General features: G+C 41.9%; 1 protein-coding gene across 1 annotated transcript in view; it reads right to left on the bottom strand.

Moving 5' to 3' along the window:
- Window positions 1–25,312, bottom strand: part of CNTN3 (contactin 3 (plasmacytoma associated)) — a gene marked incomplete at its 5' end in the record, with an annotated part of 54,831 nt that overhangs the window by 16,147 nt on the left and 13,372 nt on the right. The window contains 6 exons of the mRNA XM_010141800.1: window positions 8,987–9,137; window positions 9,924–10,053; window positions 12,097–12,233; window positions 20,029–20,213; window positions 21,203–21,305; window positions 21,610–21,813. Of these exons, the coding sequence (XP_010140102.1) occupies window positions 8,987–9,137; window positions 9,924–10,053; window positions 12,097–12,233; window positions 20,029–20,213; window positions 21,203–21,305; window positions 21,610–21,813 (910 nt within the window). The remainder of the gene's footprint in view (window positions 1–8,986; window positions 9,138–9,923; window positions 10,054–12,096; window positions 12,234–20,028; window positions 20,214–21,202; window positions 21,306–21,609; window positions 21,814–25,312) is intronic.

The following is a 25,312-nucleotide window of genomic DNA, read 5'->3' as shown; positions in this document are numbered from 1 at the left end:
CGAACTCCACCAGTGAGAGTCAGGCATCATGGGCCGACAGCATGGAACAAACCAGAGAGACGCTTATAGAAGATGTGGACAAAAGAAGACCTGCAGTTCTGATGTAGTCAGAAGAGCACCAGTATCCAGCAGGACAGTGACATCCGAGATACCAGCGCTGGAGGATGCAAAGGTAAGGCTAAACTGACTCCCTCTTCCCTGTTTCTAGCCCTCCCCTCTACCAAACCTTCCCTAAGATAACCTGCAGCAGCTCTGTAACTGTATCAAAATGATCAGAATAATTAACAAAAAAATAAACATTTTCCTGATAGAAGCCTCAGCTTCTCTCTCAGATCCCGTCAATCCATTTCCAAGGCGCCAAGTGAACCACAGTGAGACTATTCTGTCAGCTCCCGAAGCACCTCAGAAGGAGTTTTGGAAATGCCCCAACACCCCCATCTAGCTACAGAGAATGGACAGAACCACAGACACCAGCGATGCTCCGGGCGAACCTCTGAGCATGTTAGTTGGAGTCTTACACAGTTAGCAAGAGGAGTGTCAGCTGAGGAGGCAGCAAATGCCATGAAACTTAATACCTTTCATTTCTTGGAGAGTTACAAAGATTTTTGCCTTCTCACTTGCCTGTACTTCATTATTAACCAGCTTCTTTATTCAGTACAGAATTAATTAAATACACACCCCTGCTGCTCTTTTTATATTTCACACACGTGAGGCAAATTAGTATCAATGGATCTTCATTTGTCCCAACCTGGAGTTGGTTCTCCAAAGCTAAAACACACATTACAAAAGGTAGATGGAGAAGTCCGCTGGGTGAGGTGGGAATCGGGATTGCTGCCTTTCTTCTCAAAACGCGTCCCAAGCGTGGGATAAGCAGGATGCTCACTGGAAAAAAACAGGTTCCTTGCTGTGCCGGCATTCCCGCGCTGTATCTAACAGCTCAGCATGAGCACTTCTCCACGTGAAGCCCTGCATGTGCTACAGCAGCTGATGGAGGACACTGCAAGACCGAAACGGCTGCACCGGCGGCCGGGCAAGTCGGTAAGGACTGTTAGGGCTGGAGGCGGGCACGGCTCAGACGCCACCTCAGATATAATTGCATTGCTGATATAAAGGTTGGCCCATAACAGTTATAAGCTTCAGTAAGCACTGCTGTCATTAATTATTTACAGTGATTTATATTATAAATAATACAGTGTTACAATGAGGTTTCTGGGTGTTTATTTTTTTTTAAGCAATGTGCCTGAATCTGTTATTTCAGAGAATAATTACACTGGTAAATCAGGGCAGCGGAATGGGCAGGCTCTGGCGTTTGATGTGTTCAGCGATCTAACCCTTCACCCCTAACTTCTGTGATCCTCCAAAACCACGTCCTCTGACGGAGACCACAGCAGCGGGAGGCTATCGCAGCTCCAGAGTTACGCTGCTCCCTTCCCTCAACAGCAGCTTCACCCACTCCTCACACCCCTCACTGCCGGCGTTTTATCCATCTGAAAGCAACAGCCTGGATTCCTTCCACAGCTTTTTACAGGGAAACCTACTCCTGAACTAAGCACCACTTTGAATTGTTTTTCTTAATGACTCTGAATTGCATTTTCTGTTTGCTCAAAAAGGTGTTGCCGCGCTCATTGCTGCAGCTGAAATACGTTTCTGTTGGGCAAAGGTGACACAATAATGACATTAACAGATGCAAATTATAAGTGATAACAAGTCATCTTGTTAGAATGACAGACAAAAGCAGCTTATGTGAGGGAGAAGAGAGTTATAAATAGACAGTTTAATTAGTTTACTTCTGGAGGTACCCATCTTTCAACCTTCCACGGCGTACTGAGGATCCTAACCTGATGGGGTGGGGTGGAAAATTCCGACGTAGTATTTGGCTGCATTTTATGTTGGATGGAACATTTATAATTAATTAAATCCTACCATTCAGTTCAAAGATGTTTTAAATGTGTTAAAGACGTGATAAATACATTTTATAGGTAGTTATAGCGACGTCAATAAAAGGTGTTAAAATATATCAGTTATGGTTGCGAGCAGGCTGTTGAGTTGTGGGAGTTTGCGTCTCTCTGTGTATTTTGCACAGGCTGGTATTGTATCATCTACTTGGAAGTAGTTTCCAGTAGAAAAAAATGCAAAACCGAATAAAAACCCAACTATGCTGAGATCAAACAAAGGAAAAAAATAGACGATGCCTATGTTTAATTAAAACAAATCACATTCAGAGTGCTCGGAGCTCTCTGCAAGTCTACCCTACCTAAAACAACTAAGCAACAGGCTTAATAAAACCAAAATATAATTAAGAATCAAGTTTGCTTTTTTTCCCAGAAGTAAAAGAAAAAACCCCAACAAATCAATTCTAGAAAAAAATCACTCCCAAAATAAAATCTTTTAAAAAGAGAAATGCTTTCCTCTTTCAATTACAAACCAGCAAACACGGCGCTGCCTATGCAAACAGTGAACCCAGAAAGATCTCCACCCCTTCCCGCTGACACGTTAGACAAACTGAAGCTTTTAGTATACTTAAAATTATTAGGTGTTCACACGCTGTGATAAAACAAATGTACTGTGGCTGGCCCGCGGCCAGGAAGCGATCTGGATCTCTAACACGTCGAAATAACAGCCTTTGGCATTCCCTGCATCTACAAGAGTTTTCCCAATACATTTTGCTCAAGGCCAGCAATTTTCAGAGTGAATTCCATTTTCAACTACCTGCACACTTGGGTGCTTTCTTTGGGTTTTTTTTGCCTGCACTGGCAAATGGCAGAAACTTTTTTAGCCCTGTAAAATAAGAGGTAATCGGTGGAATAAAGGTTTGGCACATACCCCTTCGCACAACTGGAGACCGATGTAGGACCTGTTTGGTCATCGGATCAAAACATCATTGATGAAAAGAAAATCACAATCTCTTGCTAACTCTTGAGCAGAACTCTAGGAAATTAATCTTTGAGAAGATTCTTATTTCTAATAGCCAAAAGAATAGCGTAAATAATTGCCTAGAACAGCCCAATGTCTTTGCTCATGGCCATGCTTTTACGCTCTTTGACTGAGGTCGACAGAATGGAGGGAAGGACTGACCAGCTTCAGGAATTCCGGTTCCTGACTTGGGAGACCCATGTTGGCAAAACTACAAGAGTCTTTCTGTCCCACCCAAACTCGGAGCGAGGATTTGGCATTACAGATATCCCAAGACTGCTGAGGGACATCAGTGGGGTTACAGTCTCCATCAGTTCTACCCAGCCTGACAGGTTTTATACATGACATTATAATTTGTTATTAATTATCTTAGTCACAACTGACTGTGGAGAAATCCAACTGTGAAATGAGCCCGTGTACTTCTAATACTGATAAATTATTTAACAACTGTCACAGACGGCACCAAATCTTCCTATTTTCAGATATTGAAACCAGTATCATCTGGGCCTGGAGGGCAACTGGTGCTCCAGGATGCCAACCTGAGATGTGTCAACTTCAGTATCTGTAGCGTGAGAACATTTGAGCCATTCTGCATTCAGTGTCCCCAGACCTACGTGCTCCGAGAACTGGGACAGCATTTTCTAGAGGTTTGCAGAATTTTACCTTAATGACCAAAACGCTGTTAATTGAGAAGCTGATGCAATACAACCACACACAGGTGACCAAGGGCCAGTGTATGTCCCAGCATCCAAGAGCACAAGGCTGCCACCTGAACCTTGGTGTCATTAATGAAACTGTTAGTGAATGCAGACTTGTCCATCTTCCTGTGACAATGCTTTGTTACCAAAACAACAGACACAATCAGCCTCACCATCACTGCCTTTCCAGCTGCCAGACTATTCAGCAGAAAAGCCAACTATTTTAGATCCTTTCTGATATGATAATAAACATAAACATATTGCTTTCCAGTTCGTAGCACTTAAGTACAAAGGAACAGTGGAGAAGTGGGTCAAAACAGCCTTTTTATATATCCATCAAATTCCAACTAAATTAAACCAGATTAATTAACAAGGAAGTCAGCAAAAAGAAAAAAGCTTCTGTTGAAGTATGGTTAAGTAAATGCATTACTTTCCACATCACAGCACTGCAAACCGTAACGCAAAATGAAATAAAAATACTTAATTCAAACCACAGGGAAGATAAAACCAGTAACTGATACTTCTCATGCAACATTTTATCACAAATTATTTCTCGCTCTTTCGCTCCCCCTTAATTCGACGTCACTTTACCACAGTTAAAGATGCTGAAACTGGAGATTTTTCAGAGGACTGCACTGGAATGCCTTCTAGTGCACTCAAGGTTTTAGTGAACGTAAAGCTCTGTCTTTTTTCTAGTCTCGGTGAATCTAGGAATAAAGGTGGATTTGTTTGCAGGTGAAACAACACTCCACATGATCTCAGAATTCCCTGTGCTCATCCGTTTGCAGTCAGGTATCTGAGCCGGGAGCACAGGACGTGCAGCTACTGCCTCCTACTACACATCCGTTAGAAGTCACACGCACACACAGAACACTTAAAGACATCTTTAAAGGGGTTATCCAGGTTGCGGCGTATTTTGGTACATCATCTGGTTTTGATGAGTTGAACTAGTATGAGGTGTGTTTAACCTTGGTTAAACATCTAATCCTCCTTTCCTGGAGAAAAGACACCTCGAGAGGGAGGTGTCCAGGCCAGCTTTTCATCGCGGAAGGTGGTAGATGAAGGCAACTATGGTTCACATCCTCTGCTCTCTCCACCCGGAGACACGGGGGACTGTGGCCTGCCATCAGTACAAGCTGCTTCAGATTAATTTGGATAAACAAAACTTAGTTGTGGTTTAAAGACTGCATAAATATACTTCAGAGAATTTTTTTAAAGGCCTTTTGTAGAAGATGGCTGGCAAGGATCAGCCTGAGCAAGTACATGCTGCGCCCAGTGTGGTGGCACACACTGTAACCATAATATGGGGTGAAAAATTACCTGTGCCAGGTCATCAGGTACCCTCAGTACTTAGTACCTTGCCAATTCTTGATTATTATACTCATTATGTCACTCAAAATTTATTTCAAAGGTCAAAACCGGCGTTCTAGTGGGAAGCCTATCTCCCTTCAACACCCAATTAATTTATTTTCCGTTTTCCGTGCTTCCTTCTGCACGTTCTACAGTGATCCCTATGCTTTCTCCTTATTGCATAGCTCCCTTTACTCAAGATACTCTAAAAAAAATAACGTATTTTGCAAAACTAACAAGAAGTAGGATCATACTCTTCGATGTTCAGCGACTTCTCAGTCCAGAGCTGATGAATCCCTTTTGAATTATATTTTCTTCCCTCCACAAGACATATCATATTCAGCTCATTTAATTAAAATTTACTGAGTCATTATCCAAATCTACATACTGAAAATGCAGCAGCATTTAAAAATAAATTAAGAACACAAGCAGCAGTGCCATCAAAATTAAAATCTTTTAGGCTTTACTACAGTAACGTGGTCAGTAACTCCAGCAAAACAGAAATTCTCCTACACAAGATACTATGAGTGCTTTGAAGTAATAGAGAACTTGTGCTTCAATTTTATCATTCAGATGGGAATTTTCTTAAAGCGTAGCAGTTCGATCCGCGTCGCTGCATCTTACGGGACGTTTTACAGCTCACATTAAGGACCAGCTCAACCCTCGCGCTAAGCCATGTTTGGCCTCGAAGCCTTCCAGAAAGCCTTCCCAGTTTAGGTAGAGGCCAAACCAGCACAGTCTAACCACGGTATCTGTATCAGAGTGCTGGCAGCAGGTGCTGGCACATCCTCAGAAGAGGACACGCTCCAACTTTTGTGTCCATTTAGATGGAAGACAAAACATGACAGTGTCCCCACTCTCTACCAGCGCTGGCTAACTCCACTGCACCACAAACAGACCTACCAACGTCAGCGAGAATATGGTTTTAACTACTCAAAGGCAAATCGATTTGGGAAACTATACGTGTATTTATCCAGGTGGGATACAGAGTAGAGCGAAAGGGCTGTTCCCTTGCAGGAACTGACCTATGGAGACAAAAGAACTCACTGCACGCTTTGAAGGCTGATTTCTCTCCTGCTCTTTGAAGCAAATGGCAGCTGTAAGAGAGGGGAATGTCAGTCGCCACCTCACACTCGGGCTCTGTCTGTCTCTCCATGAGCCTGAACCCTACCACAGGTCTGAGCTCCAAATATCGTTAAACTCGTTTTGTCTCTCCTAGGTAAAGAGCACGCTGGACCAGCACCGCCTCTTTTGGGAACTCATCTTCCCCTTTTTCTGCAATTAAAAGCCACGCCCCCAACAGACATCTCCATTAGAAATGTAGTCCATGGCTGGAAAATATCCTGCTAATTGGAAACACTTTCCTGAATTGCAGGAATCGTAGAACTGCGAGAAATCCATGAATTGCAGTTGTTCAGAGCAGACAGTAATGAGCCCCCGTGCTTTCTGCAAAGAATCGCATTGCTGCTGCGCTCTGAAGGTGAGTGTACTTCATGTAGATTAATTCAGGATTATTGGCTTGTTGTTATGTTTCCTCGGGAAGCCATTTACAGCAGGCTGTCAAAAATGTAGCAGGAGACACTTTGGGCTGTATTTTGGAAATACCTGCACTTTGCAGAACTAAAAAGCCATAATTTGTGTTCATGAATCTAAGCAGGCAGCTTCTTATATGCTCAATCCATTCTGAGAAACTGAACATTACCTTCTTTAGCCTGGTACCACCACCACAAACGAAACTGGTGGGTACTGCTTTCGAAGCAACCATTAAGAACAGATCTCATGCCCATCCAGAGAGGAAACAGCCTCAACTTGCACCATGAGAGGTTTAGGCTGGATATTAGGAAAAATTTCTTTATAGGAAAGGTTGTCCAAGCCTGGCCCAGGCTGCCCAGGGAGATGGTGGAGTCCCCATCTCTGGAGGGGTTTAAAAGACGTGTAGATGTGGTGCTGGTAGAAATGGGTTACTGGTGACTGGGCAGTGCTGGGTTGGACTTGATGATCTTAAAGGTCTTTTCCAACCAAAACGATTCTGTTATTCAGTGAACAACAGACACAAGTGGTGGCTGAAATGCTCTTCTCCTGGACTTGAGCGAAGCCCTGCAAGGTCCAGGCACTCCTGGCAGCTTTAACTATCATGAATCAAACCTACACAGGTTATCCGAGGGCTAATGATATGTAGCTCCAACAAAAGAGACAGGTAGGAACAGGGACAAGACCCGGAATTTCTCCTAAACGGAGAAAATCAGATGATGGGAGGTTTCACGTAGAAAGAAAAACCAACTAGTGATATTTTGGACGAGATTTTGCTTGCTTGTTGGCAGGCATGCAGCCAGCTAGTGAGTCTGTCGTACCGTGTCAAGCTCTGTAATGACAGATGCCTAATCTTCTGCCAAATTGCCACATTTGACAACAATTAACACTTGAACACATGAAAACTATTGTGGTGCCTGCGAAGAAAGAGCCAGAGCTGCACAGATGAAAATGACAGAAGTGTCACAACCTTCTGGGTACAAGGACAGAGGTCTAGCCTTACAACGGAGCAAATAATGGTCTCAACTGCAGCCTCCGGAAGTCTTGACTTACCTGGTAGCATCTTCTGCATTTAGAAATTTCAAAACAAAACCATGGCGTGGTGTTTTACACAAACAGGACTAAAGGGATGTCGCCTGCTTCAGGAACAGCTTCTGATGACAGACTAGGCTTTGCAAGACCTAACACAAAGAGCTAGAGGAGCAGGGGTACATTAACGAAATCATGACACGCTGCCAGAGCAATCTTCCTTCCAAACCAAATGTTCTGCTTCCCCAGTCTCGTGTCTGGACCTCTGGATGCCTCAGTGACACCGCTGTCCTGGAATTACCCTGCCAAGCATGGGGTGACACAGGAGAGCTGCAAGAGGAACACTCGCAGTCATCCTGTCCTTGGTGCTCCCAGGCAATGCTTGTGACTTTCTGTAGCTGTTGCTGTGACTACAGTTTGTGTCTAACTCAGACACTCCACCAACCAGCTGCAGAAAGGCTGACCTCAGGGCAGACTAAACTCCCAAACAGTTATCGTGCTCCTCTGAGTTTTTACAGCCTGTGCCGAGTGCTGAAGTGCTGCAGCTGGAACATCCTAAGTGCCAAACTGCCTCGTTTCATGCTCAATCAGATGCGTTACTGTCTTAATTACACCTTTCACCCAAGGAAGTTTTTTCCTGATCTGGTTCACAGCCTGAAACTCCAGTCTACACAAATACCACGACGTACAACAGCAACCCCGAAAAGGCAGCTGGGGAGGTGCAAAGCCAGTGGCTGCTCCAGGGCACAGGGAGGTACATTTCTCCATGGTTTGATTACATGATTTAATCAGTAGACTTATGCAATTTTAGTTCACGATTAATTCCATAATGCTTTAATGGTTACTGCTGGAAGCAATGTTTACACGTTGCTGGAAGTCAATAGCTAGAGATACAGGTGAATCACAGACTCTGCACTGACAATTACTAACACCAAAACACATTCACCATCGTGTAAACACTAAAGCAATGGTGACATACGTTGTCATTAGCAGATGAAGTTCATGGGTGCTTGTAAAGAACCTGAAAATGTATTTTCATATCTTCTCTTTTCATCTGCTATTCTGGACCTCACAATTATTTTTCCCCCTCTTTCAGTCACATTATCACCGTGGCTGTAATAAGCCTCATCTTCCTCCTTGCCAGCATTTTGCTGAAGCCTTTTAGTACTGTTTTATAGGCTTTCCCTTTCCAGTTCTCTACCAGTAGCTGGTTCTCTCTAAATCAGGCCAAACTCTACACTAAACTGAAAATAAAATCTGTTCCTTGTCCTTAAAGAAAGCAACACGTACGTACTCCCAGTGCTCAGATACAATAACAATCAAAACCCAGCCACACAACATGCCCAGCTAGACAGACTTCAGAGAGACTTTACAACTGTTCAGATCTACAAATGACACTGCTGCATAAAAAGACACAAACAAGCTTTTTGTAAGATTAAAACAAATAAACCAATGTAACTTGATACCTTTCATTTTCGTGTAGCTGCTCACCTCCCTTCTTCCAGGAGCATTTGGCCTTAGGGGAAGCTTTGGGTTTGCATTCAAAATCAACCGTGCTGCCTATCTGAACCTGGATCAGTTTCGTCATTGGATTCTTGGAAAAATCTGGAGCAGAAGCTACAATAGAAGGGACAGTAACAGTGAAATAAAGAACCTTTACTTATATTAATGACACTACTATTTAGCCCTTCCATGACACTCCTCAGGTGCCAAACAGCAGCTCAGTCTGAGAGCAGAGTCTTCACTAACAGTTAAGGCATCTGGTGTCAGCCCATACTAACAGTGAACTTCGAAAGGAAATTCAGTATCTTAGGAGACCATGGCTGACTGCCTTAACATCAGATAGTAAATAACTCATATCCCAGAACTGCTCTTACAGGCTGTTTTGGAATCAGTCTATGCTGGAGGTAGAAGTCACACAACTGTATGAGTGCTTAAGGCACTCACAAGTTCAGTGTTCCCCTCAAACCAATGGTTGTCACTGTTTTAGACTCAGGGATATGCTGCTGGAATGACTGAATGACAATCCTTTGTCCCTTCTATCAAGGAAGGCTGCACACAAGAACTTAAATGACACTAGGGCCATGGAGCCACTGTTGCCTCCAGACCATGTGAGCAGTTTTAATCTTCAGGCCTGTGCCCAAGACCCCATCTCTGCTCTTGCCCAGATGAATAATTCAGCTGTGTTCTGTTTTACAGCAGTGAATGACTGGACTGCAAATCCTCTGGAAGCAGATGAGTCAACTCCTCGGCACCGCAGATAAAGATACTAGGTCGACAAAAACGTGTAGTTCAGCGATAGCATCTGAGTGACTTACATCTGAGATCATGATGAGGCGGAATACGAGGCAGGAGGAGAGTGAGAATGAGGTTTGTGTTTTAGTGTAAAAAGGAAAATCTTACCTACAACCCTCAGCTCTGCACTCGAATAGATGACACCATGTTTATTTTCAGCTATGCACTGGTATCTGCCCGAATCTGTCAGATTTAGATTTGATATTGTCAGTGCACCATTTTCAATTTGGATCCTTCCCTGAATATTAAGAAAAACATCTTTATTGATGAGGTAATTCCTGTGCAAAATTTAAAATAAGGAAGAAATACAAACAGGACAGCATAGATACAATAAGCGGGGTAAATGTAACAGCACCGTCATGAGAACAGTTCTACAGTAAGGGACAGGACCGCATCGTGATATTGCAACAGCAATCAAATACAGAGACCTGGCAACACGGCGTAGGAAATCGATTCTTTAAACTCGCTCAGTTTCACAGAGGCTTTGCAATCTCCAATACCCTTGTGTTTCCCCAGAAATATGGACAAAATCATTCTAGGCTGCTCACAACAGAGCAGAGTATCCAAACTCCACAGATGGCACTGGCATTTCCTGCTATTTAGAGATTTCACACGTGTTATTTGCTAATGAGCTCTCTAATACTACGCAGGAAAAAATCCCAGCAGTCAATAAACAGAAAGCATGTATTTAACTGCCTTAGAGCCGACAGAGCTACTGAGGTAGAGGGATCTTCTCGCCTTGCTGGTTCTTGGAAAGCTGTATGAATTACAGTAAGAGGTGACTAATTTGAGGACGGAGTGGCAGGAACTGGTGAGGAAAGGAACCAGTGATAAAGACAAAACTAAAAGAGCTTCTCCTTTGGGGAAAACCGGAGAAACAATAACGGCGAAAGAACAAACTACCTGCTCAAAAACGTCTTCTGCGTTCTTTTGAGGATCTGGGCATCGCTTACCAGGCCTAATGCAATGGTGCTCACACTGCCTTTTCCAGAGGGCAGGTCCTTACGGTTGGCCCCTGTGCAGGGTGACTCCAGCTACCTATGGGCAGCCAGGACAGCTCAGCTCTGCTCCTTTCTCAACAGGTCCCCTCCCAGTTCCTTGCAAGGTGTTCAGCCAGTTAGACAAAGATCAAAACAAGCCCAGAGAGGAACAAGCCCGAGTCTCCATGTCTAGATCCTCTCTCTAGCATCCCAGGCTGCTCTTCTTACTCTTCCTTACGTAAGATTTGCTCATGGAGAAGGGGAGCTAAGTGGAATAAGCCCAGCAGATTTTTGTGGAGGGGACCCAGCACAAAGAAGGTTTATTGCAGTCGTGAAGCCGAAGACAACTGATCACTACACACAGAGAACTCCTCCTCTGATGTCTCCTCAGTGCCAGCTTTCAAAGTCAGTCCCATAGTTTACAGTCCTTATGTATTTCCAGTGTAGGTCACACTTATGCCCTAACAGCGTGTCAAAAGACTGGACACCGACACTCAGAAGTGGAGAAATGGGAAGACTGAATGAGAGAAGATATGTCTGCACTTACCGAAGTAAAAAAATCACATTACCCCGCTGACTGTGTATGATACGGTAACAACGCTTTAAATCACTGAGATGAGATTTTGTGCTCCCTCGTTTAACCTGTCCACAAAACACTACCATTCCTTTTAGAGAGCATGTAATACTCAATGGCAGGAAATGTTTTCCAGTGCTTAGATCACTTTTCATAGCCATCCGCTGAAATGACTTGAGCGGTCGCTCTTTCTTCTTCAACCGTGAGTGCCAACGCTGAGCACAACGCCTTGGCCAAGAGCAGAACACCTTCCAGCGACGGGCTAGTGCCCATCATTTCTATTCCTGACAACCTGAAGCGGGCGGTTTTGTCAGTGAAGCAATGAGGTTAAAATCAATATGGGTATCAGCTGCTTTTCTGGGTTTCTGATCTGGGAGACCAAGTATCTCACCTTCGAAGTACAACCTCTTTTCCCCTGTCATTTATGGTTCTTAATGGATAACTTTAATCAAGCTTCCTTCTCCAGTCTTTCCTTACATACTCATTTCTCTGGTTTTATCATTGCTTTTGAATCTGCTTCTAGCTGGGATATTTTTGTCAACATAATTTGTCTTTGTGTTTCTGGTATTGCAGCTTTTGAAGTTTCCATCTGGACACTCTTGACAAACACACGAAAACCAGTATGAAATACTTGTCTGACCAGTTACATGGGCTGTTGCAAATTCTCACGCTTCTCTGAGGTATTGTGAATTTTACATAGCATTGTGTTTTCAAAACAGCATGTTACCTCTACTGACAGCTGGTCTCCATTCTTCAGCCACCTATACGATGGTTTAGGCTTCCCACTTGCTCTGCAATCCCAGTATAAGGTGTCCTCCACAGCAGCTTCAGTATCTTTAATCATCTGGATCCAGTGAGGTTTTGCTGCAGATGAAATACACATCAACAATAAAGACCTTAACAATTTACTGATCCATACGAGAATCAAAGGGTTAATTTGCACAGCACTCATCACACCGGTTTGTACCAAGAGAGGTTCTCCCTGGTTCTGCTTTGAGTCACCTAATGAAACAAATTAGTCACTGTTCCTTTTATACATTTTTGTTACAAGCAGTAACAAAGGAAAATTGAGATTTCAGATCACTAAAGCTGAACTAGTGAAACCAATATTAAAATCATTAATGATTAAACAACACAACTTTGAGGTAAATGTAAAATAAGAAATTAGTGGGGATACTGGAATTAAATAATTGATGTAGCTAAATTATCACACGAATACTGAAGAGAATCCTTTAAGTCTTAAAAAAAAAAAGTAACGGTATGCAAGCCTTCGTTCTAAATACCATTTAAATTGTTTTCTAATGCTGGTCAGCACTTGACTACACCAATACCTGGATATAGGAGACTGTTTCTGAGAGCATTCGTCTTAGCACGGCATTGGGGTGATGCAAACCAGAATACACTCTTAGGAAAGACCATAAAAATCACTAAATTTTAAACAAAATTTTGATGTACTGACATCAGACATCCTTCAGGATTACCTGAAATACAATTAGAACTGTAAAGATAGAGTTTAAAACATCTGTTAGAGCTTTCGTAGGGTGAAAAAAAAGGCAGCTCACTTAGCAATTAAGCATCATTGTCTGAAAGAGTATTTTATGCCCTCAGTGCTATTTCTCACAACAGCACAACACTATTTTATAGCTAATTCATGTGATTTTTCTTCGCATTTATTCCATTTCCTAGAAAGTTTATAATCTCAATGTATGCTATTTCTCCTAATCTCAGTGTATGCCATTTCTCCAAGAAAAGATGAATTCTGGACATTGCATATGGAGAAAATAAATAAAAAGTAGGATGAAACTTGGCTGCGAATATACAGCTATGGGCAAAAGAATTCTCCAGAGTCAATCTGATTTCCTGAATTACCAATTTAGGAAAATCTTTAAGGTAACACTCTCACGTCAAAAAAACTAGAAAAAATATACAGGAAAATGTTATTTAATAGATGAAATTTGGAAGCACAGAAGGTCAGATTAATTCCCATTGAACTTCCCACCACCACAAAGTTAAACCAGCAATTAATTCAGACCAGGAAAATTAATGACTCGCCTCTGGCCACAGGGAAGTCTGCAGCGCGGCTGAGAGCTGAACTGGTTCCACTGCCACAGGCACAAGACCAGCAGACCAGCGCTTGGATGAGGAATGGTATTAACTGCACTGAAAAAGATTCCTTCTTTGCCAGCATACAAATGTCCTCTCCATCAGATATTCTGCAGTGCAGCGAGAGCATCTCAACATGATCACGTACAGCACCATTCTTGATAACGAGGGTTAATACTCTTGACGATGTTGTGTACAAACTGAGGATTAACTTCTCACAGGAAAACCTACTAAAACGGCTTATTGAGATAGTAACTTAGGCGGTGGTGGGATTCAAGCCCTATCTACTGACAGTGAGTCCCTCTGCTTTGTTTCACATATCCATTATACCCCATGAGGATTAACACCCTTCACTCACCTGGGAATGACAGATCTTTCACACTCTATCTGGGTCAGCTCGAGAAGACAGGATAACCTCATCTTTACATCCAACAAATTATTAGTAATTTTGGTTTCACCTTGAAATCTAACGTTACAAGTTCAAGGAAGAGCCATTGCTTTATCTCACATGGTCACCACATGTGGGCTGTATTTGCCCCACGTGTCAAGGGGATGAAAGCTCAGGACTCTGTGCCAGCGTGCTTCCTGCACTTTGCATACCTAAATATTTATGCCACAAGAAACAGTGTTTGAACTACTGATGGATCCATACATGTGCAATATTTCACATCTGCTGCCTATCTCCACTTGAAAGGAGGTAAAATAGAGTCTATTTTCAAGTTCAAGATCTTGGATTGGATTCCATTGATAAGAAAAAATATTGTCTACACCATTAATCTACATTTTAGAACTCTTCATGTTGGACAGTCTCCATAGGAGGGTTCCCAAGTCTCCATGGCAGATATGATAAGCTGGTTCTTTCTGGAAAGCATGGAAGCAAGACAACCCCTCAAATCAGAAATGACCAGAACAAAGCTTCCTAAGCCACGACATGAGGAACTGATGGTGGTGTTCATTCACAGGAGAGTGCTGGGGTACACTTTAGTGGTTCTCTTGAGGAGGGCTCCCTTTCTCTGCAAATTACTGATGAAGAAATTCAGCAGAAAGGAAAACACCCTTTTCAATCTGCCACATCTCAGAGTCCTTCTTTAGAAAAGGCTGTAAAAATATTAGAAACTCACTGACACAGAACAAGTCAGCTAACCAGTTCAAAACCGAAAAGGCAGCTAGACAGGGTCAATTCCAGCTGGCAGTGTTCCGCTGAATACCAAGGTAAAGGTGTAAACACTGCAGCAGCTGAGAGAAGCGCAGACAGAAGGTCAGTAGATGTACACCTCCTCTCAAAACACAGGCATGACTTCCCAAGCCCAGCACTGCCCTTTTTCTTGAGCTCTGACTGATGGTACCTAAATGATTCTGAATATACAGCGTCATCCTCTTGTCATATAGTTACTGTTAGGCCAATGTCATCTGCTCAGAACATCTGGTTCCACCACCACGGCCACATCTGTGCTCCTGATGGAAGACTAATGACTTGGTAACAAAGCTGCATTCTTTCATGGAGCTACTGCATCAGCTGCAACTGGTGCGTAATTTAAATTTTCCTGAGGAGACACCACTCCTCCTTCTTTAAGCAAAGAACTGACAAGCAAGCAACCTACTTTCATTGAGATGAAAAAGAGATGATGTCCTGCAATTTGAGAGGTTAGAAGTTAATTTTAATGGGGTTGTAGTGCAGCATTTGAGACGGTGACAGGGATCCGTGTTGTGTGACAATAGTAAGAACTCGTAGGAACCTGCTGTGCAATCTTCATGGAAGATTCATATAAAGTTCCCTTAGGATGAAATACTTGTAGGTAACCGATTTTCTAAAGAAGGTTCGTCGCCAGCCTCATGGCCAGTCACCTGGAAAAGCACCAGCCTCTATGTTGCTCCAGTTGCTTTTGCCTAAAATATTCCTTGCAATACTCATGCTCCCACAGGCAAGAGGTGATATAAGTCTGTAACTTTTTAAAATTTATACCAGTGAGAAGACACGGTCATCTTTTTTTTTTCTTCTTTTTTTATTTTTGATGTCTACGATAACCCTTTTCTTCCAGCTAATGAGGCCAGCCAGGCCTGGCTGAAGAAAACAACTGTTGCTTTGCTATGCTCTAGGCATCCCTGTAGGCCATAAAGAAAGGAAGAACCGTTTTTTTAGACTTTTAAGAAACCCTTTGTTCTGGGAGCTGATGTGAATGAAGACCAATTGCAACGAGTGACTGATACAGAGCTCTTGAAAGCAATGGCTGAAGAAGCTGATGCTTTTCAGTAGCTGTCCTGAGATCTAACTTGTAAATAGTTTGTGGATTACCACGCACGATGCACGCCAACGTATATCTTTATTTCTCTCAGAGTGGGAGACTCCAATAAAAATCTTCTTTAATTCTGTAAGCCATAGGAACAGCATGAAGGGAAGGCAGAGCTCCAGGCCCATGACATTTCTGTAGGCACTGTGCTCTCCCAGGGAGTACTGAGGTCTGCTGTACCTCTGCTTGGAGGCAGACGACGACAGGAAGCTCTTCCAGAACAGTCCCTAATGGGGGCTCACACGTAAGATGCAGTCTGCTCATCTTTACTTTGAAATTTGCAGCATAAAAGCTGAGCTGGAGATCTCCTTTGAAAATACCTTTGGATAGCTCAGCAGTTGGGCAATAAATCAGAGTCAAAAGGAGCTTTCTATAGTTCAAGAGAAAGCAGCTATGAAGCATACTGGGGAAAAAAAAAACCCAACCAGAAAATGTAACCTTCATTTCTCTAGGTAGCATATCTGAAAGTCAGGCCATGAGACTGATGCCTACAGTAATGATGAACCTTATTTTACCTCAAAACTCAAAATGACTTTAAGCATGAGAAAACTTTTTTCTGGTAAAACAACTGGACCATCTAAGACATTCCTGAAGATGTTCATCATTTGACTTCCACTCAGAAACGACAATGCTCTCAGGTAATTGCTACATCCTTGGGGAAGGTCTGTAACAAGGCAATTAGCATCGACAATTAAATTCTATGTTGATCAAACTCAGCAACTCCTTTATATTATTTAGTCATCTACTGGTTTTAGTTGATGTTTTGAAGACATCTCCATGAACGAGATAGAGTCAGGCTATCAGACAAAAGCTTTAAGCAGTGAGGCTCTTCCACACACACGAATAACGTACTTCCCGTAAAATGCTGCTCGCACATTAATACCAAATAATTAACAAAACACAAAGGTATTTTTTGAAATACTAAAAGATTATGTACAGTCTGGGTATTTAGGGGGTGTGCATGCCTTTGCTATCACACACCACCACTGCAGAGCAAAAGGGGAACAGCAGCACAATGTTAAACGTTTTACCTCGGTACTGTCAAGCACAAGTTCTGTTAAATCACCATGTACTAATTAACCATATATTTTTCTTCAATTATTTTTTAAATTAATTGCTTCACTATCTCTACTGTGTTACATGTTTAATTGCATCTTAAAGTACAAAAATGTAACTGTTTCATCTCATTTTTCCATGCTATGAAACATCTCCTTGGATTCTTTCTTCTATTATCTCTTTATGGAAAGGGCTAACAGCGATGACAAACAAATATACTAATAAAGTGAAAGCAAATTATTTATATATTCAGGTTTTATATTAAATCAAGCTTAGACAATCCTGTCCTATTTTTAGCACATTCTAAACTCCCCTGAGGAGAAAACTGGCATTAAACAAACATTGGAACTGTACAAATGACAATAAACTGAACATTTGATGTTGGGCTTTTCTTGATAAAATCATTCATGAGAAAAAAGGAAGATTAATAGTAATTAATTAGTAATGCTGCGAGTATCTGTTTTAGAGAATCTATTTTAATTATCGACTTCCAACTATGGGTTGAGAGTTATACTGAAAACCCACAATAAATTAAAAAAAAAAAAAAAAAAACAAACATTTTATTTTTCATGAAGAGAGTTACAGATGTGCACAGAATTCCTACCCAAACATATTTATAAGCATTCTTGAGAAAATGACTCCGAACATGATTAAAGTTGAGCCTATGTTCAAGTGTTTTGTTGTTTCAAGACTATAATTCATTATTGGAAGAAGAGGCATAAAAAACATAAGTGGGGTTTTTTTTTTTGATCAGTTTATACACTGAAAAACCCCATTTTCAGATTTCAGACTTCACAGTTTTGGGAGAATTAAGGTGTTTCACTTCATAGCAGAGCAATGCAGTGTTTCAAGCTTTTGTTTAGGTCTAGCTTTATAATTAATTTATGAAGAATCTTTAAAATGTGCAAAGAAAGGAAAACCTGTTTTTCAGTGATGTGGAAAATTTTTGTCTATTTCTTTCCCTTGAAGATTTGCTTTTCACATTATTTCACTATGACAACTAGGAAAATGAAAACTCCAATTCTTCTAATACTCTATTTCGGGGTAAGCCAGAAACGTGCTTTGTTCTGCCAAGGAGAGAAAAATAAATGTTTTCGCTGTTGAAACAGAAAGGAATTTGTCCACCTGTACTGCGTGCATTTTTCTATATGTGATTAGCAGACACATCTTACACTTCTACCAATAAACTGTTTTAACAGCAGCCAACATCCACTAAGATTACCACCCAGGTTTCAGTTGTCTTTGCCAGAGCTGGTCCCTCCTGGCAGATGGATGTTTTTCATCCTAAGTCTTCAGTATGTTGCATTAACTTCCCCCCAGTCCTCATCTGCTTTTGGAACAACTTCCTTAAATATCGATTTTTTAACGGAAGACTGAGTGGCATATGGTTAGATTTCTTTACCAGACAGATTTCTGAGCTTTGGTATCAGACTCAGCGGTGAGTTATCAGAAGATTCTATCTTCACTTACAGAACATTCACAAACAGAATGAAATTGCTTTGAATTATCAAAAAGCGTTAAAATGATCCTACCCTGAACGCAGACTTGCTGGCACTCTATTTGTGACAACAAAGCAAGTAATAAAATAAGAAAGAATAATTAAATCTACTTAATTCTGCAGAATGGGCTTCATTAAGCAGAACAAATGAAATGAAACAGTTAGAGTGCCATTAATGCCATTCCAGGTCTCGTTAGTCTCCTCAGTCTAAACATCCACATTAGAGATGAATCTAACATCGGCAGACGTTTATACTGAGATATGAACTCTGTTAGAGGGTTCAAATCCCCTGCTGGATTTGTAATGGGAATGTTCACACTGACCTACTCGTCACAAAACTGCAACTCACTTGCTTTTATGGATTAGTGACATCCTTTGCTTCAGCTCCGCGTCCTTTAACAAGCAAAACAAAACTTGGGAAGCAGGTCAAATAACGCAACATTGCCCCACTGTTTTAACTGCGGTACAAGAACTAACGAACAAATCTGCTCTATTTCACACGTAGTTGACATCGACGTGTCTCACGACTGCCCCGATTTAGAACTGGAGCAGGAACACTGAGCCAAACCAATACACAAACTTATTTGAAAATTTCAAGTAGTGAGTAAGAGCCAGTTGATAAAATCAAACGCATAGTGCCAGGTCTGGAGCAACAGACAACGCTGGTAGAGGAAGCATCTTTGATATTCTGCCCTATGTTATCCACAGCATTGCTCAAAAAGTCGTAATTACAACTAGTATATGGAAAATTCAGGTTACTCAAAGTCTCCTGTGCAACCTAACCTTGAACACCTCCAAAGATGGGGCATTGATTCAGTGTGACTATTAATCTGGAAGCTGAAGCGTGGAGAAGTCTCTTTTCCTTCCTTGATTGTGCCTTCAGTTAAAATCTTCATTGACTAAAATCTACATTGCAGCGCGCCGGGTGTTCTGGTAACCACCACCCTCCCAGGCAGAGGCAGTGAACAGAAAGAACATCTGCTGCAAGCTGCACAGCAGCTATGCTCACGTACTCCTACGTGAGGAACAGCGTTCCAAAGCTGTCTGAAACACCCTTTAAATTGCCATTTACCTAAAGAAAATTATATTTGCTGAGATCTGGCTTTAACAAAAACTGTCAATTACCACTTTGCCGCAAATCACTCCAGCTTTAAAACACCACCACTGAGCTCTGCCGATATTCATTTCAGTCTATAGCCTTAAATGCGCAAGAGACTCTCTCTCTTTCCAGCTATTAAATCCCATATTATTTCATTTCCTATGCTGGCTTATATTCCCTCATTTATTTACTCATTTAAAATAAAATTGGCCGTCGTGAAAGCAAAGGATTGACAATATCCACCAGTAATCTTTGCCTAAAGCAATATAAAATTTGTATTTCCTGTAAATGTGAGGCCTAAATGATCCCCTAAATAAATCCAATTGACTGAAGATCTAAGGTTTCACCAATGGACCAGTAAGAAGCATTTAAAAAAAGAAAAATAGAAAAATAAGCACAGGCACTTTCTACACTACTCTTGGCAACCCTTTTGAGCCTGGACATTTATCTATGCAAAAACCTGGTGCAGAAGGTCTCAATTTCTGTGAGCAGTTAAGATGCCACGGATTTTTAAGCACAAGTGCTTACTGCAGAAGCTACAAACCCAGAAGTATCCCAGAGCAGTTTTTACTTCACACGGAAAGAAGAGCAGGAGAGGAGGAGAAAGTTTCCTACCATAGTAAGTGAGACGTCCTCTCGCAATGTTTTTTCCTCTGGAGTTTTCTGTAATACATTCATAGAGTCCTGCATCCTCCTGCTGGAAATTAGGGATTTCAATCATGCCATTGGATTTCCTCAGCTTTATTTTGCTTGGAAATGGCAGCCCATCAGTTCGTCTCCAGTTAATCTGAGGCACGGGGCTAAGGAGAAAAGAACGGGATTTTAAACAGCTTTAGTTAAAGTATTGGATTGCCAAAATTAGAACCGTTAACATACAGTGAAACTCAGAAGTGACTAAAAGCTTGTGTTGACAGTGGCATTCACACTGCGTACGACAGATGGGCAGACTCTATGGCAACCGATTTGCAGGTTCTGTTTCATATGCTGCAATTTGTGGTACCAAAATTTTCATTAATAACTGTATGAAAGTCCACCGATTGTAAAATTTCTCGTAAATCAGCACTGGCCGCCCCTGGAGACAGGAGAGATTTCCCAGGGACTTCCACAGAGGCAGAATCAAGGCAAGTCTTTCGAAATTCCCATCCTACAAGAGCCAGTCATCTCCACTGTAAAGCTGTCGCTCACCTGGCTGGGGAGCCTGAGCACTAGCCTGCGATCGGGATATCACTCTGGCACCTAGAATTACGAATACCCGACCGAGCTGTCGGCCAATAAACGGCAAAGCAGTAAGTAAATATGTTTACCGAACGCATAAATGCGTTCTCACATCATTTCTGAAAGAGAAAAGATCTCAACTGCGTGTGAAATATCGTTCGGAAGAGGGAGGCGGTTTAATCTTTATTTCAGCTATAAGGAAGGACAATATTATGAAAGCATTGAGTTCATTTAACAGAGAAATTCCGACAGAATTCTCACAGACTCTGACAACGTTTCCTTCCACACAGTGAAAGCAGAGCTTGGTCAAAGGATACACGCAAAACTCCACTGATCTTATTCAAGATACTTTGAAAAGAAATGTAAATTCTTGCATTGCCAACCTATACATTTGATTTCTAAACAAAATCAAAAGTACTCCAAGACTCTTTGCCCTCTTATTCCAAGACAACAATTGTGATGATCAAAACAGTCTTAGAAAACACTGTGAAAACGACTACCAGAACTCCCCGTCTCCTGTCAGATGAACTCTAACGGGCTTCCAGTTTCAGTACGGCTGAAGTCGAAAACTTACTTTCCTAGGGCAAAGCATTCGAGCTTCACCGTGGAGCCTTTAGCTGCAGGAAGCGTCTCAGGAAACTGAACTTCTATTTTGGGTTCATATTCTCCCATCACACCTGTATGAGACAATTGAAAAAGGTAAGGTTGAATTTTTAAAGCCTTCTTTCTCTCTTCAGCAGTACGTTGCATTAAGTTCAAAATGAAGCTTATTTCTCTCGCGCTCTGTTAGTAAAGAGCAGCGCGGGGCCCTGCTGTGAAATCACCGTTAGACGGCGGAGAGGAGCATGCAACACAAAACAGCGTAACTTCTTATAAAGCAATCGATATTCTGAGGATGCGAGAAAGGTTACACTGAGAGACAAAGGCCCTCCCCGATGACTAGGTGCGTCAGTCATTCACGGTGCAGAAGGGAGCCCATACCGTCCGTGCGCAGCACTAGCGGCGTTGGCGAGCCAAGCACTTGGCTGTTGGTCACCGTGCTGGTCACCACGCAGGTGTAATTTCCTACATCCGACGGCTCGACTTTGGCTATGTAGAGGTGACCGGTCTCCTGAGACACGAACCGCCGGCTGTCCTCTTGTACAAATGATGGATATTCGTTGAAGATCCAAGCGAAGGACAAATCTAGTTGGTTATAAAAAAGAAGTAAAACGTTTGGTAGGTTTTTTCACATTCTTGTCTTCAAAGATGAGTTTATTTTAGTACTGCATGTTGCAATATCGCATTATATACAATACTGCACCACGTAACAAATAGGACCAGAGAGCCAATGACTGAGAACAATAAATTTTAAGAGTACCAGAAACCAGCAAAACCAAAAAAGGCAAAACAAACCATTTTTTCATCATGGCCGTGTCCTCCAATAGAAAAGAAAGGTGAAAGGAATTCAAAGTGTGTTACCCAAGGACAGTTTTTTAATCTAATCTTTGGGTGTTTTTTTAAAGACTTACTACGAAATAGGAGCAGACAGCAAAAACGAGACCAAACTTTGCTAAAACAGACACGACACATTATTCATTCAGGAGCTACTTTACAACTTGGCTAGATACTTAGCGGATAGACACAGCACAGGAGTATGCGACTGAAAGGAACGTCAAAAGCAGCATAAACTCCCAGTAGGGCTCCCCGCACAGCGAACCCATTTTTTTCATAGAAAAATCCACAGAAACTCCAACAAAAAAATCTCGGTATGACATAGCAAAGTAGCCCTCGTTACCATTCATTATGGTCTTTTGAAAGGAAAACCACACTTCAGAAGATAAACTAAGAGATTTGGCAAAAGCTGCACTACAATTTGTTTTTTTCTGAGCTCTGTGTGTCCAATTTTAATTGGCAAAAGCCCCTTCCTGTGCGAGGCCATGCGCTTGTCTCATTCCTATCCTACAGAATCAAAGGAAATGAATTTTTAATGGTTTTTCAGGCAAGAAATAATTTTTCAGCCAAGTACTGCTCAGCTAAAAGTTTTTAAAAAGATTATAGCTTCTGCAAGCGCTAATTAGAGCCGATTATAGCCGGACTGACCTGCCTGCACATTAAAATATCTTGCAGCATTCGCAGTGCCCCCACAAAGTGGAGATCACCCCTTGGTGCCCAGGTTTAACGGGAAAGTGCATCAGTGGGGGTGCAGTCCTGAAATGGAGAGCAGGCACTTCCACACCCCTTGCCGCCGAGCAGGACAGCGCGTCCAGGAAAGCGCTACGGCTACAGGACCCGTTTCACACAAGGTAGGATTGTGCAGATGAAAAAACATTCAATAAATGAAATTATTAAAATATTTATGGACTGGCTAATGCAAAAAGGGCATCAAATGAGATGGCTTATCATAATTGCATTTAATTTTCTTCTATCAATATTTAAACTCCTTCCATTAACTTAATTTTGCAGGAGCAGCGTGTGAACAATTAACAGTCTCAAGACTTTTCTCAAGAGTTAAAACTTTGTCACATTTGGAAATATTTATAGTTGAAAACAGCCAGCTACCCTCCTGGCCTCGCAGCACATCTCCTCAGCTTTCACCAGAAGTTCCTTCCTACATTTACATTAATTTATAAGGAAGGCCAACAAGGATTGGCCAAGAAAAGACAGGGTAGTTAGAGCAGGGGGGAGTAAAACCCTATGATTAAGCTTGGCTGCAGCAAGACTTTTGAGCTGTACGACAGGAGCGTCATACACAAGTCAAAGAATATTCATACAGTCAACAAAAATATATTCTGTACAGCTCTTCTCCCCCCTCACAGCACAAATACAAGACGTAGGCGTCAATGGTTTGCTGTTGAATGAGAGGGTTGTTGAGTAAGCACCGCGCTGTGCAGGGAGGTGACATCTGGGCACCGTTCTGGCTCTGGTCTGGCACTATTCTGTGTCAATCAGCCACTTCAAATAAAAAAAAAAACCATAAAAGGAAACCAAAGAAAGAGCACACCTGAAGGGGACTATGACCTCTCTGACAGCAAAGACTATATGGTCTTACTAAATGGGAAAGACCAGAAAATAAAGAATAATTCCATTTCTACAGAGCTGCTGGATGAAGAAAGTGATCACAAGGCTGAGGCTGCCGACCAAATCAGGTGTCAGTTCAGGAACTGTCAGAAAAAAAGGTTTGTATTTTCAGTTCTACATCAAACTTAGACATCCACAAGACACAGACGTGTGGGAAGCCAGGCTTCACTGGTCTGGGTATTTATTGAGCTACTTGTTTTCCTTAGTTAAAAATATTATCTTCTTTTCTTGAATAAAATAATAAGCAAAGAGGACATTATTCAAAACATTCAAAGGGGACGGACAGATCCGGACACACAGCAGGAAAAGAAGCAGCTTGATTTTGTTCCTGTTAGACTGGGTCAAGAGTTAGCTCACAGAAATCAGTCATTATGATTATGAAAGCCACGCAGAGTGTATTCCAGTTTAATTAGCTCCTTCAACAGCCTATGAATAAGCACTCCTGAACACCTAATTTCCCATACAATGTGTATTTTCATTGACTCTCTTCAAAAAGGAGCAGGGGGATTCTTTACCGGTGCCCCACAGCCAGTATCTCATTTTATATTTACTGTACTTTACAAAATTGTATTCTCATTTCCCCCCAAAATTCATATTAAACAACTTGTTCTGTGATTTATTATGTTTACACCATTTGCCTGTTGCTGGTCCTAGGGCACCCCAAGGGACACAAATTCACTCCCTTTCTGTCAATTACAAGTTTTCAGTTGATTTTCTGTTATAAATGGAAGTAATATGTCTCTCCTGGGCTTCCTCAGAGATCTAAGCCTCTGCTTTCCGATGCATTTTTTTCCTTATCTGGCAACCATACATGGACAAGGTATTGGAAATTACAGTTATTACTCAATTTTTATTTGTTTACTACATCTTGGTTGGCGGCTTCTCTTTATTTTGCATTATTTGATTATTATTTACTGTACAGTCTCCAAGCCACGTCACACTCTTATTGTTCCAGGCACTTTGTGCACCTACGTGCTCAATTAAAAACTACTTATAAAATTGCCTGTCATTTTTAAACTTAGATTTTTACCAAATTTAACAATTAAATGAGCATGGCCTTTAAAGTCTACCATGGCCATTTCCTGCCCTCTACGAGCCTTAAAAAACATATCATGACCTGCTATGTAAGAAAGAAAAATAACATTGCTAAAGGAACGTAAGGGGGGGGTAAGTTCCACATGCTCAGTAGCTGTTAACTGGGTTCAAACTTAGGTGTACGCACTTTGGAAAAGATTGCTTTTAATTACCCGTTTCCTCTAAAGAGAGGCTGCGACACATCAGCAGGAGACCACTGAACGAAACCATTGTGTTTCTTGTAAACAGAATTTGAGAGACAACAGTAGCTGTGGAAATCCAAAGCTCTACGTGAATTCGGAAGGCAGCAAAGCAAAAGCTGGAGAAGTGGGACTGTGTGAACATCATGACGTTCAACAAGGCCCAGTGCAAGGTCCTGCACCTGCGTCAGGGCAACCCCAAGAATCAGCACAGGCTGGGGATGACTTACCTGAGAGCAGCCCTGCAGAGGAGGACTTGGTGGTGCTGGTGGATGAAGGGCTGGACATGAGCTGACAATTTGCACTTGCAGCCCATAAGCCAAACATGTCCTGGACTCATCCCCAGCAGC

This window comes from Buceros rhinoceros, unplaced genomic scaffold (assembly GCF_000710305.1).
Source record: "Buceros rhinoceros silvestris isolate BGI_N320 unplaced genomic scaffold, ASM71030v1 scaffold1148, whole genome shotgun sequence".
In the NCBI taxonomy this organism is placed as follows: Eukaryota; Metazoa; Chordata; class Aves; order Bucerotiformes; family Bucerotidae; genus Buceros; species Buceros rhinoceros.
The sequence above is the reverse complement of the archived record's forward strand: the minus strand, read 5'-3'. Positions and strand labels throughout refer to the sequence as shown.